This window comes from Sus scrofa, chromosome 6 (assembly GCF_000003025.6).
Source record: "Sus scrofa isolate TJ Tabasco breed Duroc chromosome 6, Sscrofa11.1, whole genome shotgun sequence".
Taxonomy (NCBI): domain Eukaryota; kingdom Metazoa; phylum Chordata; class Mammalia; order Artiodactyla; family Suidae; genus Sus; species Sus scrofa.
The window spans coordinates 77,594,663-77,611,036 of NC_010448.4; the positions used below are offsets into that span (position 1 = coordinate 77,594,663).

Genomic DNA, 16,374 nt, shown 5'->3' on the forward strand with positions numbered 1-16,374 from the left:
CCTCCTCCACATTCCCGACAAAGAAGGCAGCCAACCAAACAGGTCAGCACTGAATATTCAACTGCACTGTCCCACTCTAGCCTTTTTTCAGATTCAGGTCAGTTCAAATTATTTCCTCAAATGTAAGTGCTACAACCAATGAGAAAAAGAGAAAAACCCTAAATAAAATAAACCTGAACTCAAGTTTGTTGCTAATTGCATTTCCCCTCAAATTTCCCACCCCGTAACCTCAAAGGTATCTGAATGAGGCCAGAGAGAACCATATTTCTCCTCGGAGAAGTCATCTCCCCTCAATTCTGAACAGAACTACAAGAGAGTATTTGCCCCACACCACCTCTGCATCCCAGGACGTGAACTGCTCGTTGGCCCCAAACCTCAAATCCAACGTGCGGCAGCATCTGCGAAAAGGGCCATACCTGTGGTGGAGTCCAGGGACTCGATAAACTCCTCGGTGGCATCACCCAGCAGCCCCCGCATTCGATAAACAATCCTCATGGGCTCTCCCTAAGCAGAGACAGTTGGAGAAATACACTTGTAAATAGCCCCGGAAAATGCCAAGGACTCGACACCTGGTCTTGCTTAATGCTTCAGCAGTGTGGACAACTTCTATTTCTCTACAGAGTCTCAACCACAAAATCTAGAATCCAAATGCACTACAATTCACTTAGGGAGAGAAAGCTTATTTTATTTAGGGTCTACTACAGGCCAGAAATCGTGTGAAGCATGTAATAGGCACCACCTCATTTAATTTCATTAAAACTATGTAACAGCTGTAACAACTATTATTTATCGTTTTACTCTGCACCAAGCTCTCTGCCAACTGGGTACCTTATATTATCCTTTTACACAAAGGAAGCATCTTGCTCAAAGTTATCCAGGGATACACCAGTTCTGTTTCCAAGCCTGCCTCCTTCAGGAGTATAAAGTCTAATCAACAGGGACCCCTACTCAAAGAATCAGGATGAGGGGAGTCAATTAGATCAAAAGGCTTTGATTCAAGTCTCAGAATTCCAAAGCAAGAAAAGAGACTACACCAGTCTTTGCCCTGAGAGATCCTGGGGTCTTCAGATAACCATGCCGCAAGGACTCATCCAAGTTTCCTCAAACTAAAACCTACAATCTGATAGCATGCTCCGAAATAGGTCCTGTAAATCAGCTTACAGCAGCCATCCTAATCCGGAGGCTCAAGAACCTCACTACACACCAGGGTTGGACTCAGGCACTCTAGCATATACCATATTATCCTCACTCTGGAGCTGAGAAAAGGGGGGTTGCAGTCAGTCTATGAACTTCAGTGGGAGAGCACTCGGCTTTAGGAGAGGACAGCCTGGAGGAAGAGATGCTGTTGGGCCAGGTGGCGGAGTGTCTCTAGCTGTGGAAGCCCAGTGGCAATGAGAGAGGGGACGGCCGCAGACCACGGACAGAGAGACACAGAAAAGAGCCCGTTGGCGGTAGCTGAAGAGATGGGAAATGGGGGTAATAAGGGATGGTGATAAGGCCCAGACATGGAGCTGCCACAAATTTGGCCTTGGCCAGAAGAACCCCTCGTGAATTAAGCACATTAACGTGAGGGACAAACGATCTCCAACTCCTTGCCTCAGGGTTTAATAAGGGAGACGCCCCTGTGCATTCTTTAGGCTCCAAACCACTGTTTACAAGGAGCCCGCCGTGGCCTGGTCTTAATTTCTTATGTCAGTGACAAGCTAAAATGTCAGTGACAAGATGCAGTGGATGGAACAGTCTTCTGTGTGTCCTCAGCCCACAGTGCTATGTCTACCCAGCTGGCAGCAGACCAACAGTAAACAGGGACCGGGACTCCCAGCACCGCAGGAGGACAGAAAAGAGAGAAGCAGAAATAGTTAGCAAGTCGAAAACCAAATCGTCCTAATAATAGTACATTACCCATTTAGTTTCTTAAACTCTACAGAAATATTTGACACCAAGTATAGAAAAGTTCGCTGTGCTTCACTGGTCCACTAGCTTGCTGTAATTCAATTACTCAGTTGACTCATTCACTAAAAATCTCCCCAACAGAGAGAAGAGAAGGGAGGGAAGGGAAGGAGAGAAAGGAGGAAGGAGGAGACAGGAGACCAGGAAGAGGAGAGAGACCGAGAAAGGAGGTGGGAGGGAGAGGACATCTAAGACGACTGAGGCGGCCAAAAGCACCAGAGCGCAGGCTTCCTTCACTTCTCTTTCCCTCCTCAAGAACTGCCTTTTGTCTCAGTTCCCCAACTAGCAAAACAGAACCTACGCTCCTTGATGCAGCACTAGAAAATGTTCTGGAAAGCGAGCAAGCCCACAGAAGCTGAGATCCACCTCAGTCGGGAGGTGCCCACACATAAAGGGTACAGGCCATCCCCACGCGGTGCCTGCTCAGACGCAGCCACACTGGGCTGCGCAGCCAGGAAACCCTCCTCGCCCGGAGCTCTTCCTCCTTCACCAGTCAGGTGCTTCACCAGGTGGTCAGAGTGACGGGTTCTCTCTACACAAACGCCGACAGGGGAAGCGAGGCTCCTGCAGTGCTGCTGTGTGCTGGGCCAGCGGTGACGAACAAGGGCGCTTCCCAATTCAGGTCTGCAAGTCAAACCACATCCCCAAGCAGGAAAACCAGCACCTACCTCATTCGTGGTACACCAGACCTTCTTATAAACCTCGGCCACCGGAAGGTCCAAACTAATGATTTTATTGTTCACTAAAAGCTGAAGAGCAAAGAAGATACGGCTGTTATTCCAAATCGAGGAAGGCGAGTAAATTTCTTTCTTTTTCTTTTTCTTGCTTTTTAGGGCCACACCCACAGCATATGGAGGGTCCCAGGCTAGGGATCGAATCAGAACTGCCAGTGTACACCACAGCCACAGCAACTCGGGATCCAAGCCACGTCTGCGACCTACACCACAGCTCACGGCAATGCTGGATCCTTAAGCCACTGAGCAAGGCCAGGGACGGAACCCACAACCTCATGGATCCTAGTCAGGTTCGTTAACTGCTGAGCCATGAAGGGAACTCCAAGGCAAGTAAATTTCAAGACAAAAGGGCACTTAATAGCATAATCTGTGTCATGGACCTACCAACCCTCCCTGTCTGAAAAACGGACATGTGTGCATAACACAGAATTCTGTGCACAATTTCAGGCGTTATAAATACTCTAAGCCCAAACCACGGATTCCAGGTTTAAAATGCCCTGCTGAGGACTCTCTCCTATCCTGAGTCCATTTCAGGCTCAGCACTATGCTTTCACTGGCTACAGCATAACTCTAGGCGCTGGTATTGTCTGCCAGAAGGCGCCAGATTCAGGGCCAGAAATCTGCACAGGGGCCGAAGGCCAGTATTTAGGGAACGTCATTCACTTGGAATCACTGGCAAGCCTTTGCCAGAGCAATAAGAACAAGAAAAGCCTGAGCCATGACAAGCACTAGCCACCAAGTCCTGCCTGACCACATGCCAGGCTCTGGGCAGGGCCCTTTACAGGTAATTACCCGGGACGCCAGGTGAGGGAGGCAGGTGGGGATCATTAGCTCCCATTTAGAGATGCCCAAGGTTAATCAGCTACTGAGGGAGAGGAACCTGGATGTGATCCCTGCCCACGCTCTGAACCATGGCAGTGGGGTCCTAGGCTTGTTACCTCCATCCCACTGTCATCCTCCAGAAGAGCCACCAAGTCACAGTCCTGGCAAATCTTGTTCTTGATGTCCCGCATGAGCGGCCCAATGCCCGGCTCATTGCTGCTATACGGGTTCCCAGGCATCCGGCCCTGTAAGAAGTCTTCTTGCTGGGGGTCCTTCTCCAGGGTCACGAAGAACTCAGTGACCTCATTCTCCTCCTAAAGGACAGAGAGGAGGAAGCAGCAGAAGGAATGGCATGAAGATGTGTGCAGAGGGATACCAGAGGCCTCTGAGAGGTAGACCGTGCCACCCTGTGCCATGGACACTCTGAGGCAAACACACCCAACTCAGCCAGCTCCTTACGCACTTACAGATATAAAGGACAGGAAGCTCAGAGGTGATTCCAAAAATCCAAATGTACCTCAAACAACCTTAAATATCAACCATCCTCTCTGTTCTGAAACTTAACAGTGGATTACAAGAGAAAGCCTCACAAAATAATCATGAGGAGTAACCCATGAAAGCTGTACTGCTGAAATGAGGAAAGAGGGGTTTTCTCCTGCTCATCTCAGGCGATACTAACCAATCTGGGGCCACATGACTGTGTCGCTGGTGACCCTCCAGTCAAGAAAAGGGTCTTCTCTATGACACAATATTCAGGCGTGCCCCACCGCCAAGATCTCTCATCGTTAAGAGAATGCTGGTGTTTTCATGCTCCCTCAATGCCAGCCAGCAGGAGATCTCTGGATCATACCAGGCTTCCACACAGTTCACGCTAGGGAACGAACGAACACACACACACACACACACACACACACACACACAAAATATGGGTGGGGAAAGAAGGAAGAGAGGGAACATTTCTTTGTGTTCTAGCTCCAAGTTGTCTTCTCCCCCGTCCCCCTCCTTTTAGAGCCACATATGGAAGTTCCCGGGCTAGAGGTCAAATCAAAGCTGCAGCTGCAGGCCTATCCACAGCCACACCTGCGACCTACGCCCCAGCTGGTGGCAATGCCAGATCCTTATTCCACTGAGCAAGGCCAGGGATCGAACACGCATCCTCATGGATACTAGTCGGGTTCTTAACCCGCTAAGTCAGTGGTGCTTCTTTCATAGCATACTGGACTGCTAAGCAATAGGACTTTGGCAAGGGGAGGTCAGACCTAGCTAGAAAAAAAGATTTTGATTTTCAATCTAAGAAATAAGACCAAGGAAGGTCTTCAGATTCCCCATCCTCAGGAACATGAAGATGACGAGGTTGCTTCTGCTTTATCAGTGGAGCTTCCAAAAACACTACGTGGGCCACAGCTGGGAAGATTACCATGACTATAAAGAATCACCCAGAGGCTTCATGGCAGGATGGCTCATGCTGAGACCCAGAGACCCACGGGACGCACCACTGCTTATGCTTACGGGATAAATGATGCTGCAGAGCCTCTCAAAGATGAAGACGGGAGTGCGGTAGTCATCCAGATTGTAGCGCTTGGCTGTTTCAATGCACACGGCCATGAAGGCTTTGGTTTCCGACTCTGTACCTGCCAGAAATCAATGCGGCCAAGTCAGTTGGGAAAAAGGCTTCACACACAGACACTAAGATGAGACTTTAGCTGAAATTCCATGACGGACAGACAGATTCTCTCTGCCTAGGAAGTCTTTAAATATCCTACATGGCAATACCATTATTTCAATTGGAAACTTGAAGCTGACTGATTCTTACCCTCAGCCCATATCCCACTTGAAAGCCTTAACACCCAAGTCAACACGGAGCATCACAATTAACTGTGTACATGTCTTACTCCCTGTCAGAATTATAACCTTGCATCTTCTTGCCCAAAATAGGTACTCAAAAATGTTAAATAATGATGCTAATTGCATTCCAGTCAAATCAAAAGGAAATTATCGTTTTCAATGTTAGGTAGATTACCCTCTATAAGCCAAAGAAATTACTTCAAATCATACAAGCAAGTAACACGCTCTTGAAAAGGGTCCAGTTGACAGTCACAAACCAGCTCAGCATGGCAGCTGAAGACGGCACCAGAAGGACATCTATGTCTGGCATCAGAACAGACTATGTTCCCTGACCTACTTCCACTCCTCCACTTAAAAACAATTTAAAATATTGAATAAAAGGGTATCTGCCACACTAGTAAAGAAAAACCACGGCTCCAAAATTAAGAAAAACCAGGGAGTTCCTGTCTCAGCACAGGGGAAATGAATCCGACTAGGAACCATGCGGTTGCGGGTTCAATCCCTTGCTTCACTCAGTGGGTTAAGAATCCGGTGTTGCCCTAAGCTGTGGTATAGGTTGCAGACGAGGGTCTGATCTGGTGTTGCTGTGGCTGTGTCGTAGGCCAGCAGCCAGCAGCAGTAACTCCGATTCGACCCCTAGCCTGGGAATCTCCGTATGCCATGGGTGTGGCCCTAAAAAGCAAAAAAAAAAAAAAAAAAAAAAAAAGAAAGAAAAATCAGGAAGCCAGGGAGGTTAGCAAAGCACCGAGGCTAATTTTTCCCATGAGCTTTGGTTTCTACAACCTTCCAGGATTTGAGAACTGACTATGAAGCCCCAAATCTGCCAAGGTGGACAGTCTGTCTGGAACACCTTTCTATACACATGCATGTAATCTGGTACCCCAAAAGAACTATACCCTCGGTATAAGGGTTGACTAAAAATAACTGATCCTTTCCCCCAAGCAAATCAATGAAAGAAAATTATCTTTCCTTAAAAAAATGCAGCATTGAATGGGGGGCGGGGCGGGGGGAGGGAATCTCCTCTGAGAACTCATAACACGCTTCTTCCCCTCACAGGAACTTGTGGCTCAAACTACCTATGAGGTCTTAAAAGTTCTAAGTTCAGAACTTTGTTACAGTGGCCCTGGAATGGCTGTGCCCTGAGACACCTCAAAAAAGCAGTTACAAATCTTCTCTGGAAAATCCCATCTTTGACTTGGATCCTGAAGAATTTCTACAGATAAACAAACCCCCCAAAACGTGTGCTCACAGTGGGGAAAAAAAAAAAAAAATCATAAATGCAAAAAGATTTAAGGCACCATAAGCAAGAGCCAGAATAACAACAGAATTAGATCAATACATATTTCCAATTGTAGAATTATTAAATACAGCAATGTCTGCTATGCTGAAAGACTATAAAAGGGTATGAAATGTCAGTAAAAATGGCAAACTGCAGTATCTGTATAGAACTACAAGAATTCAATGGGTAGATTAAACAGATAACAGAGCGTGAAGAAAGAAATTAATGAACTGAATGATACGGTACGGAGTGGAAGAAATTACCCAACATGAGCATAAAGATACAATGAGATGGACACAATGAAAGAGGGGGGAAGACATATGGATGAAGAGTGAGAGTGGAGTTCCACAAGGACACGCAGAGAGAAAAGAGCAGAGGCAACTGAAGAGACAATGGCTGAGAGGCTTCCAGAACCAATGAAAGACAGACACCAATCCCAGAATCTGTGACCTCTGCCTGCACTATGTGCCCAATATAAAAAGTTCAAATTGACGGAGCCCAGCTCTGGAATTTTCCAACCCCGAGAACTAAGAGTCTCGAGCAAATGTCCTCGGTGCTACCTGTGGTCATGTCCTCCAGCATCTCCAGCAGCATGTCCTGGGTCTCGTCGATCAGCTTGGTCCTCTGCACCACCAGCTTCCGAAGGCACAGGTATCCGTTCAGCACAGTACCCACCAAGCGACTTTTAAAGTGCCTTTTGATGGACTCCACCTCAACGAAGGAGGAGAGAAGGCCTGCAGGGACAGGAAAAAGTTGCAACAAGAGCTCGGCATGAGAGTATAAGCAAAGAAGGCCCCTGTCTTCAAACAACAGCAAAGGCAACTCAGAAGCAGGGAAACACCATGCTTGGCACAGAGCAGGTGCTCAATGACGTGAACCGGTCAATGGCCAATGGCTGCTCAAAACTGTCAACCCATCAACGAGGAGAAAAACGGAGAATTTATAAGGGCAGTATGGTCACCACGAGAGGGAAGAATCAGTCTCAGCGCCCAAGGGACTAAGGGTCAGCCCCAAACTATACCCAGGGTGGGTGCCCTAACGGAAGGGCCAGGAGGCTCTCTCTACCTGTGAGACTTTTGAGGGCATAGCCCTGCTGCAGATCCGTGCTCAGGGTGGCCTCCTCCAGGGCCAACAAGCGGGCTATTTCCTAAACAGAACGATAAGCACAGTCAGTGTGATGGCACTGCCAACAACATGGGTCACCTCCACTCCTGGGCCAGGGACTACAATTGTAGCCCACCTTTTTATTCTACAGTCTTTCAAACCGACCCTTCACAAAACTCCTTTCCCAGAGAAGCCAAGATCAGCTGCAAGGATGTTAGGGAACTGCTTAATAATGGAGAAAAGTCCTAATGCCCTCAACAGATGGCTATATCCTTAGGATAAGAACAACAAAGTCACAAAAATACTATAGGCAGACCTGGGAAATATTGCAGGTTCAGTTCCAGGCCACTGCAAAAAAGTAACGATCACAATAAAGTAAGTCACACAAGTTCCTTTTGGTTTCCCAGTGCATATAAAAGATATGGTTACACTCTAGCATAATCTAGGTAAGTGTTATGTCTGAAAAAATAAAACAGAAAAAAATTTTTTAAATAAAAAAACAAGCAGACACTTCAATTAAAAAAAACAATGCTGTTGCGAAAATGGCACCAGTAGTCAGGGTTGCCACAAACCTTCAATTTATTTAAAAAACAAAACAAAAAAAACCCAAAAAACCCGAGGTTCTTGTGTGGTGCAGGTTACAGATCCAGCATTGCTGAAGCTGTGGCATGGGTTTGATTCCAGGCCCAGGAACTTCCATGCACCATGGTTGCAGGAAAAAAAAAAGGCAGTATTTGCAAAGCACAATAAATCGAGGTACGCCTGCATTTTCAACAAACACTTCTTGGCATTCAAGAACACCACAAAGTTTAAGTAGTGAAAGAGCAGAGTGAAAGCAGAGCAGGGAAGGGGCTCTCCTGGATGGGGAGATACCTTGGTGATGAGGTTGCCCACATAGGGCAGGACTCCCCGAGCTGCCAGGTAGACTTTCCAGTGAGCTGAAGTGATGAGCTTCTGATAGAGAGCCAAGTACTCGGCAGCACACTCCCCGGCTACGCTCAGCTCGTCCAGGTAACTGCCAGTGAGAGAGACAGCGCACTGAGAGCCAACTCAAATGGCTCGAACAGTCGTGACAGTTCCACTCTGTTCCCTCCATCTTCCACATCCCTGCTGTCTTTCACTCCCCCTTCCTTTGGGGGTCGGGGCAGGGGTGCTCAGAAAACCCCAACACCCCACTTGGGAATTCGTTACACCTGGGAAAAGCTCAAGAGCACACACACTGGGAATGCAATGCAACGAACTACACACGTTTGGAACAACAAAGCACCAAAATACAGATGGTGGTTATTGGGGCTGCGAGACTGTTTTTGATTGAACCACTCACCAGGCAAATTTCCCCCAGAGTTTAGTGGCCAATAATGTGGCCTTTGGAATCAGACTGCTTGGATTTCAATGTTGCCTTCCAGCAAACAAGTTAATTACCCACTTCAAGCCCAGGTAAGGATTAAATGAGATAACGCATGTCAAGCACTTAATACACTCCTAAGTTCCCAAAAAATACCAGCTGCTGGTTCTATTACCACCACCACAACTCAGCTTCTTATGACATTTTTGGTTCTGTGGTCTTCTACAAGGAATGAGATGGTTACAGAGCACAGGTGCGCCTCTCATCACCCTGATGTATGGATTCCCCTGGGAAAGTGGGAAGGGCTGCAGATGAAGTCCAACCATGCTGTCCATCCTGCCCTTAAAGGTACCTGGTGAGGAGGTCGAGGACCTGCTGCTTGCGGCTGGGGATGGTGGCTAGAGCTTCCACAATGGTACAGGCGGCCTGCCGTGCAGCCTGCGTTGCAGGAGTGAAGAGCACCTGTGGGGTATGGAGAGAAGCCCCGGGCTCAGATGACAGCCTGTCTCACCAGGCCCTCAGCCCTGTCAACTGCCACTCATCCAGAGCAAGTCCTCTGGGAAAAGGTTAGAGCTAAAAATCACCAGCTAACACAAGATCCGACTGCTACAGACTGGGAAAGAGGCTGCTAGAGAGCTGCCTTCCTCATGAAATTTTCTCCATCAAGAGTCTGGTGATCAGACCTAGGATGACTGAACTAGGCAAAAAGATAAGCAGGGATTTTCCTTCGCAAAGATTTCTCTAATTCTATTTTTGGGAGAGCTACATGCTGAATACTTACATTCAATGTAAGCCAAGCATTTATGTTATACACCAAAGGACAAATGAGTCTTCTAAAACATAATTGCTTTCGTCTTCAAACACATTAGCCAGAAAGAGGAAGAGGACCGCAGAAGATACGAAAGGTGGAAGAAAGGGGAATGGAGGTGCAGAGGCTCAGGTCTGCTGGGTGGTCAGGGAGGAGAGCAGAGAGCTCATGCTCGATGAGAGGGCAGGAAAGGGTTCTGTCTCGGCCAGTCCACCATGCTGGTGCCTGTGACCGAGAACCTCTACCTACTTCCTAGTTGAAAGGAAGCAAGCATAGCAAAGAGAGAGAAAACAGAGCAGACATGGGAGGGGCAGGAACACCCTGCTCGTTATCTGGGCCGGTGCAGCAGGACGAGGGGCCCAGGCGACGGTCACTCACTTGCCGCAGCCAGTTGTTATGGCCCAGCTTGAGGTCCAAGGGGGAGGCCCTCTTCCCCCGGCGACTCAGGAACTGCTTCCACCTCCACACGTACTTCTCAGTCAAATAGAGATGGCGGAGCTCTGTTTTGCTGGGGGACTTCCCATTGCCATCGATCCCTGGCAGGCAAAGGGGTGCAGGGAGAGCTAAGGAAAAGGAAGGGGCGGGCAAGGAGGGACGGTGGGGCTGGCGAGACAGGGGTAGGAATGACTGATATCTCGAGTCCTAAAGAGACAGACACCTCTGATGGGAAGACACTTCTTCCAGGCTTCGTAGGATGCTTTGGGGTCTCTCTTGAGCCAGAGTTGAGCCTGGGCGTGGATCTCGTTGCAGTACGGCTTAACTGTCGTGAGGGCCTCGACGGGAACATCCTGCAGGACGAAAGCAGGGTGATCAAGGTAAGAGCGCCTGAGGGCACACCGGAGCCGGGGCTCCAACACGATGGCACTGGCACCCAAGGGGACGTACCCAAAGGCGAGAAGATCAGAAGGCTCCACACTCATCTTTTACGCCCCCCATGTGTTCCTGTTAGAGCATTTTGATCCAATTTAGCAGCGTCATCTCCATGCTGAGCTTAGGGTCACTGATCTTGACTGCGTTTCCTACAGACAGTCCCACAGCCACATACGCTAACACACTCTAATGCCTATCCCAGGGCTGATCTGCAGTTTCCCAGACATAAATCTTCAAGGGGTCACTGAGCAGCCTCCATGATTTAAAGAGCCATTACTAATCCCAACCAGCCTGCACAGCAGAGGCCCAGACAGAACCCTAAGCCAGTGGTTCTCAAACTTTTTGGCCACAGGACCCCATTACACTCTTTAAAATTACCGAGGACTTCAAAGAGCTCTTGTAATGTGTGGCTCTACCTTCTGATATGCACTATATTAAAATGAAAGTTCAGCAATTCTTGAAATATTTATAAATATTCAACCTAAATAACATTTTTTACATTTTCCAAATCAAAAATAATCTAGAGAAAGGAGTCGCACTGCTTTCTATTTTTAAAATCATCTAATGAGATGATTTTAATAAGACAACTGGAGTCTTATACCTGCTCTGAGCTCAAACTATTATGATATGTTGCTTTAGCTGAAGTATGTGAAAAACATCCAACTCACACAAATATATGATTAGAAAAGAGATGAATTTTTAATAGTTTTTTTTTTAAACTAATTGTACATTTTTTTCTTTGAGGCTAAAATAAAAATTCAACAAATTATAGGTTCTTCAAGACTGGCTAAAATGTGGACTCTGAAACCAAATCTGTAAATGTTTTGGATCCCATTCCACTAAAATTCATCTCTTACTCATGAATGATTCAGTAACATGCACTGGTCATTTGGACATTATTGGTTCACTGAGTTCAATTCCTCTTTAAGTAACAGACTCATCTTATTTACTTTTCAAGAAAATGTCTGCCAAAGACCCAATTCTCAATAACCACAATCTGTCTATAACTTTCTTTCAGGCACAAATGGGGTGCCATGAGAGAAGCAGCTGGTTCAGCTTGCATCCCAGGCACACAGGTGCTTTTCCCCAGGACCACCACGGCCCTGCAGTGCTCCGCAGACGTGCTGTCTAGGCCTCCTGTGCTGTCACACTGAATATTAGTATTCAAGAGTTGAGAGTTACTAAAATTAAATCACAACACTTCATCAAGGATGGTCTTGACGAAACTGCACGGTTGTGAAGAGCACAGCTGAGAGGAGCTGGGGCCACCGCCCCTTCCCGCTGAAGCACCCGCAGGCTCACCATCACTGATTTTGCACCATCAGCACACATGCCACAAGAGTGAAAAGGGCAAATCATGCCTTAGGATAATTATGAAAATATTGTGGACCTCCCAGATTCTCTGATAGTCCTGGGAACACCCAGGATCTTTTGAGTCAAACTTCGAGAACTGCTGGTCTTTCGAGGCTAAAACTAAGCAAAACAGGAACAGACACTGGGCTTCAGTGCTCAGAGGGTAAGAACCCTGTGGAAATCTTCCACCTCACACTGCGGGGAAAAAACGACAGTTACATGGGAATGAGGTTCCTCTTTTCCATCAAGAACCACTGGCTTAGGTAGGACGGTCCTCAGTCCTGTCTTTGCTTTTCTTTTCTCTGTCTTTTTAGGGCTGCACCCAGGACCATGGAGGTTCCCAGGCTAGGGGTTGAATCGGAGCTGCAGCTGCTAGACTATTGCACGGTCACAGCCACGCCAGATCGGAGCTGAGTCTGCAACCTACATCACTAATGCCTGATCCTTAACCCACTGAGTGAGGCCTGGGATTGAACCTGCGTCCTCATGGATGCTAGTCAGATTCCCTTCCGCTGAGCCACAACGGGAACTCTAGTCCCATCTTTTCTGAGACTGTCAGGCAGACCAAGGAAGGAAAATGGAATAAGGTGTTCACTACTCAGCTTCCTCCCTGGTGCGTACCCCTCAGAAACCTGCAATGAAGACTGTCTCCCATCACAGGATTCCATTAGGATGGAGCAGGAACCAGACTGGCCCAAGGGCTACAAGGATGGCTAGGAGGCTGACAGCCTCGGCCATGGCTCAGGGGAAGAGTGATGGCCTACAACTGGGATAAGCGAGGCAATCTTAGGCTGGGCTATTTTAGATTTAAAAATGTGGCTTTTGTCAATCACTTAATGAGTTACTGAGTGGCTATTATAAGCTAGAAACCATGCAATGCACTAGACATAAAAAATATTAGTAAGACAGACCCTGGATTCAAGCTCAGAGCCATCCTAGCTAAGAAACAGATCATCTAAGGAGCAGCTAACACAGTGAAGGAGAGCTTTCTAGGCAGAGGAGACACCATATGGCCACAGCTAACATTTATTAATGACTAATGTAACCCAGACACTCTGAACACTTGTTCTGCATTAAGACGTTTATTCTTCCCAACCCTTGAAGGCAGAAATTGGATTTCTATCTTACAGATGGGGAACTGAACCACCTAAGTTAAATAACTTGCCTACATCACAATGTCAGTGAGTAGAAGAACTGGGATTTAAGTCCGCCTCAGAGCCCAGGCCTCCCACCAGTGCATAAACCTGCACGTGCAAAGGCACGAGGGCAGGACAGAAGCCCTTGCCCTCTGACTGGAGACAGAGGTCGTGCTCCACAGTCACACTTTGTTCATATTTGTATTTTCAAGTCTGCTTTACTCTTGACTTTCTACTGAGACACATTCCTTCCCAAAACCCCAACCCACCTCTGAGGACCTGCCACAAAGGAAGGTGAGTCAGGGTGGGCAGAGGCCTGTAAGAGGCAGGGCAGGCGCTGGCTGGGGCCCGCAGGGGCTGCCGCCCCGCCCCACCCTCTGGGTCCAGTACCTTGTTCTTCTTGCTGGTCGGAGCCGGGGGTTTAATCAGCTTCTGCAGGATCCGCAGGCACATGAGGGTGATGTTCTCCACGACCACGGGGGTCTTGATGTTCACGGCCATGAGGAAGAGGCTGAGCGCTGGGAAAGGCCCACAGACACGTCACCCTGGCTGCAGCGAGGCCGGCCCAGCGCAGCTTCCATGCCCTCTCCTGCTCTGCGCCCAGAACCGCACCCTGAACCTCCTCTCCTTTCTCTGGAAAGCCACCAACCTGATGTCCCCCCAAACTCACCACAGCGTAAGCGGAGCTCCCAGCAGCTGTCCTCCTTCGAGATGGAGTCTGTCAGCAACAGCATCTCATACTGGAGGCTACTTGCCTAGAAGGCCGACAGGAAGAGACATGAGAGGAGGAGGGTCCGGAGGGCTGAGCCCAGGACCAGGGCTCACGTCCCAGCTCTAATCCAGGGACTCGGAACTAAACCAGCTGATGGCAGGTGGCCCATCAGAGAGAAAGGAGAGCTAGAGACCCTCCACAGGGCTGGGTGCCTGCTTCTCTTCTCTGAGGTTGGCCCTGATGTGGGGAAACCATTCTGGGACGTGCGCTCTGCAAACGTGCTGCCCCCGCCCTCCTCAGTCACCACAAGGGGAGGGGCAGGGAGGAAGCCGGGAAGGAAGGAGCGTGAGAGAGGAGTCTGAGTGCTCGGCTGGCCTGCTCACCAGATCAGGGTTGGCCCAGTGGCCCTTCAGGGCTGTGGAGACTTTGCCAATAATCAGGTCGTTCATTTGCTGAGTGGCTTCCGGATTGTCTCTGGGGAGGCAGGGAAAGGAGCCCTGTTACTCACCAACGCTGCACGTGAGGAGCCCAGGGAAAAGGGATCACTGTCTAGGGCTACCTCGCCTCCCCAGGGCAAGGCCACACATCGGCCCCCCCGGCCCCCAAACCCTGCTGTGTGAGAAAGAGGCCAGGCCACAGCACCTTTCCCGGGAGGAGACACTGGCTGAGGGCAGAGGAGCACCAGCACACGGGGGTTTGCTCCCCAGCCCACAGCCCAGGCTGCTGAGTCCCCAGACACTGCCTGGTGTGTCACAGTCTCCGGGAGACCCAGGTGTCCACTCTCAGTCCCGGCCACTCTTTCCTCATCTTCTCCAACTGCCCCAACTTCACTTCCCACGAGGCATCCACATTTCCCATCTATGCCCCTTTGTAGTAATGTCTATATGAATAATTTTTAAAAACCCACCAATTGTGTCACAGCACTTTCTAGCTTCCCAGCTTGTTTTGAATAAAACCCAACGTCCTTACAGTTGGACCCTACAGGATCTAACTCCCCTCCCGTTTCCCCGACGGCCCCTTCACTTCAGCCACATGGGCCTCCTGGCTGCCCCTGCCCCCTGCTCTTTCCTCTGTGTGCAGTCATGCCCTCAACAGCTGCATGGCAATGCCCCCTCTACCCCACACAGGTCTCTGCTCAACCATCACCCCTCAGGTTGTCCTTGACCACTTATCCTATGCAGCAACCCCACACACAATCAGGGACGTGGAATGGCAAATCCCAGCCTCACTTCTCTTCACCTCTGACACCGACACTATATTGCGTAATTATCTGTTTACTGCCGACCTCCCCTCTAGAATGTAGGCGACATGAGTGTAGGAACTTTGTTTCACCGACCACTACATCTTCTGAGTCTAAAACAGTGCCTGGCAATCAACAGATGGTCAATAAATATTTCTTAAATGAATGAACAAATAAAACAGCAAGTAAGGAGTTCCCGTCGTGGCTCAGCATTTAACGAACCCAACTAGGATCCATGAGGATGCAGATTCGATTCCTGGCCTCACTCAGTGGGTTAAGGATCCAGCGTTGCCGTGAGCTGCGGCGTAAGTCGCTAACGCAGCTCAGATCCTGCGTTACTATGGCTGTGGCGTAGGCTGGTAGCTGTAGCTCGATTCAACCCCTAGCCTGGGAACCTCCATGTGCTGCCAGTGTGGCCCTAAAAAGACAAGACAAGAAAACAAAACAAAACAAAACAGCAAGTAATGCTTCCCAACCATCTATTATGTTCCACAACTTATACCACCTACCCGGTAAATGCTCCATATCCAATTGTGGGTACTGTATTGGTGTATACTAAGAACTCCACAGACAGGAGTTACTACTCACACAAACTATGCTATTCCAGCCTCACCATGAGCCTTTAAGGTATTTGCTATTAGCGATACTTTTCAGATAAGAAAACCTCAGGCTCAAAGAGTTAAATAATCCGTCCAAGGCACAAGTACCAGCCTCTGGATCTTTCTGACCCAGAGCCCCAGCCTTAAGCACTAGGCTTCAGGGCTCTGACTGTCTGCTCTTTGAGCCCCGAGTCCAGGCGGCCGGTCACTCCCTTCTCCTCTACCACCACAACTCAGAAACTATTTCCTCAGCACACCTCACTGGAACCAACAAAGCACAAGCCACTTAAACTACCTCCGAGGAAACTGGGGCTTCGAATGCACTCAAGTTCTCTCATCTCTCCCTGGATGTCTTCGCATTTGTTTCCCTCTATGATGAGCTAGCTAACCTGTCAGGCAGCAAGAAGCACAACGCCTCCCAGCACTGCTACTGCCCCCACCCCCAGTGGCAGTAGGACCGACTAGCCCCGTCATTGTCGAGGTGCTGGCTCTGACCGAGTCAGGAGGCACATGAGCTGGCGGACCTCCTCCCGCATGGCAGCGGAGCCTCGGCGAAGATTGTAATCAAAGAGCTCCG

At 48.9% G+C, this 16,374-nt stretch overlaps 1 protein-coding gene across 1 annotated transcript in view; it reads right to left on the reverse strand.

The window, feature by feature from the left end:
* Nucleotides 1-16,374, reverse strand: part of UBR4 (ubiquitin protein ligase E3 component n-recognin 4) — a 139,583-nt gene that overhangs the window by 26,254 nt on the left and 96,955 nt on the right. The window contains 14 exon segments of the mRNA XM_021095464.1: nt 417-504; nt 2,619-2,699; nt 3,623-3,820; nt 5,016-5,137; nt 7,191-7,364; nt 7,696-7,777; nt 8,608-8,749; nt 9,432-9,541; nt 10,266-10,423; nt 10,546-10,675; nt 13,637-13,764; nt 13,917-14,001; nt 14,342-14,432; nt 16,293-16,374. Coding sequence (XP_020951123.1) covers nt 417-504; nt 2,619-2,699; nt 3,623-3,820; nt 5,016-5,137; nt 7,191-7,364; nt 7,696-7,777; nt 8,608-8,749; nt 9,432-9,541; nt 10,266-10,423; nt 10,546-10,675; nt 13,637-13,764; nt 13,917-14,001; nt 14,342-14,432; nt 16,293-16,374 — 1,671 coding nt within the window.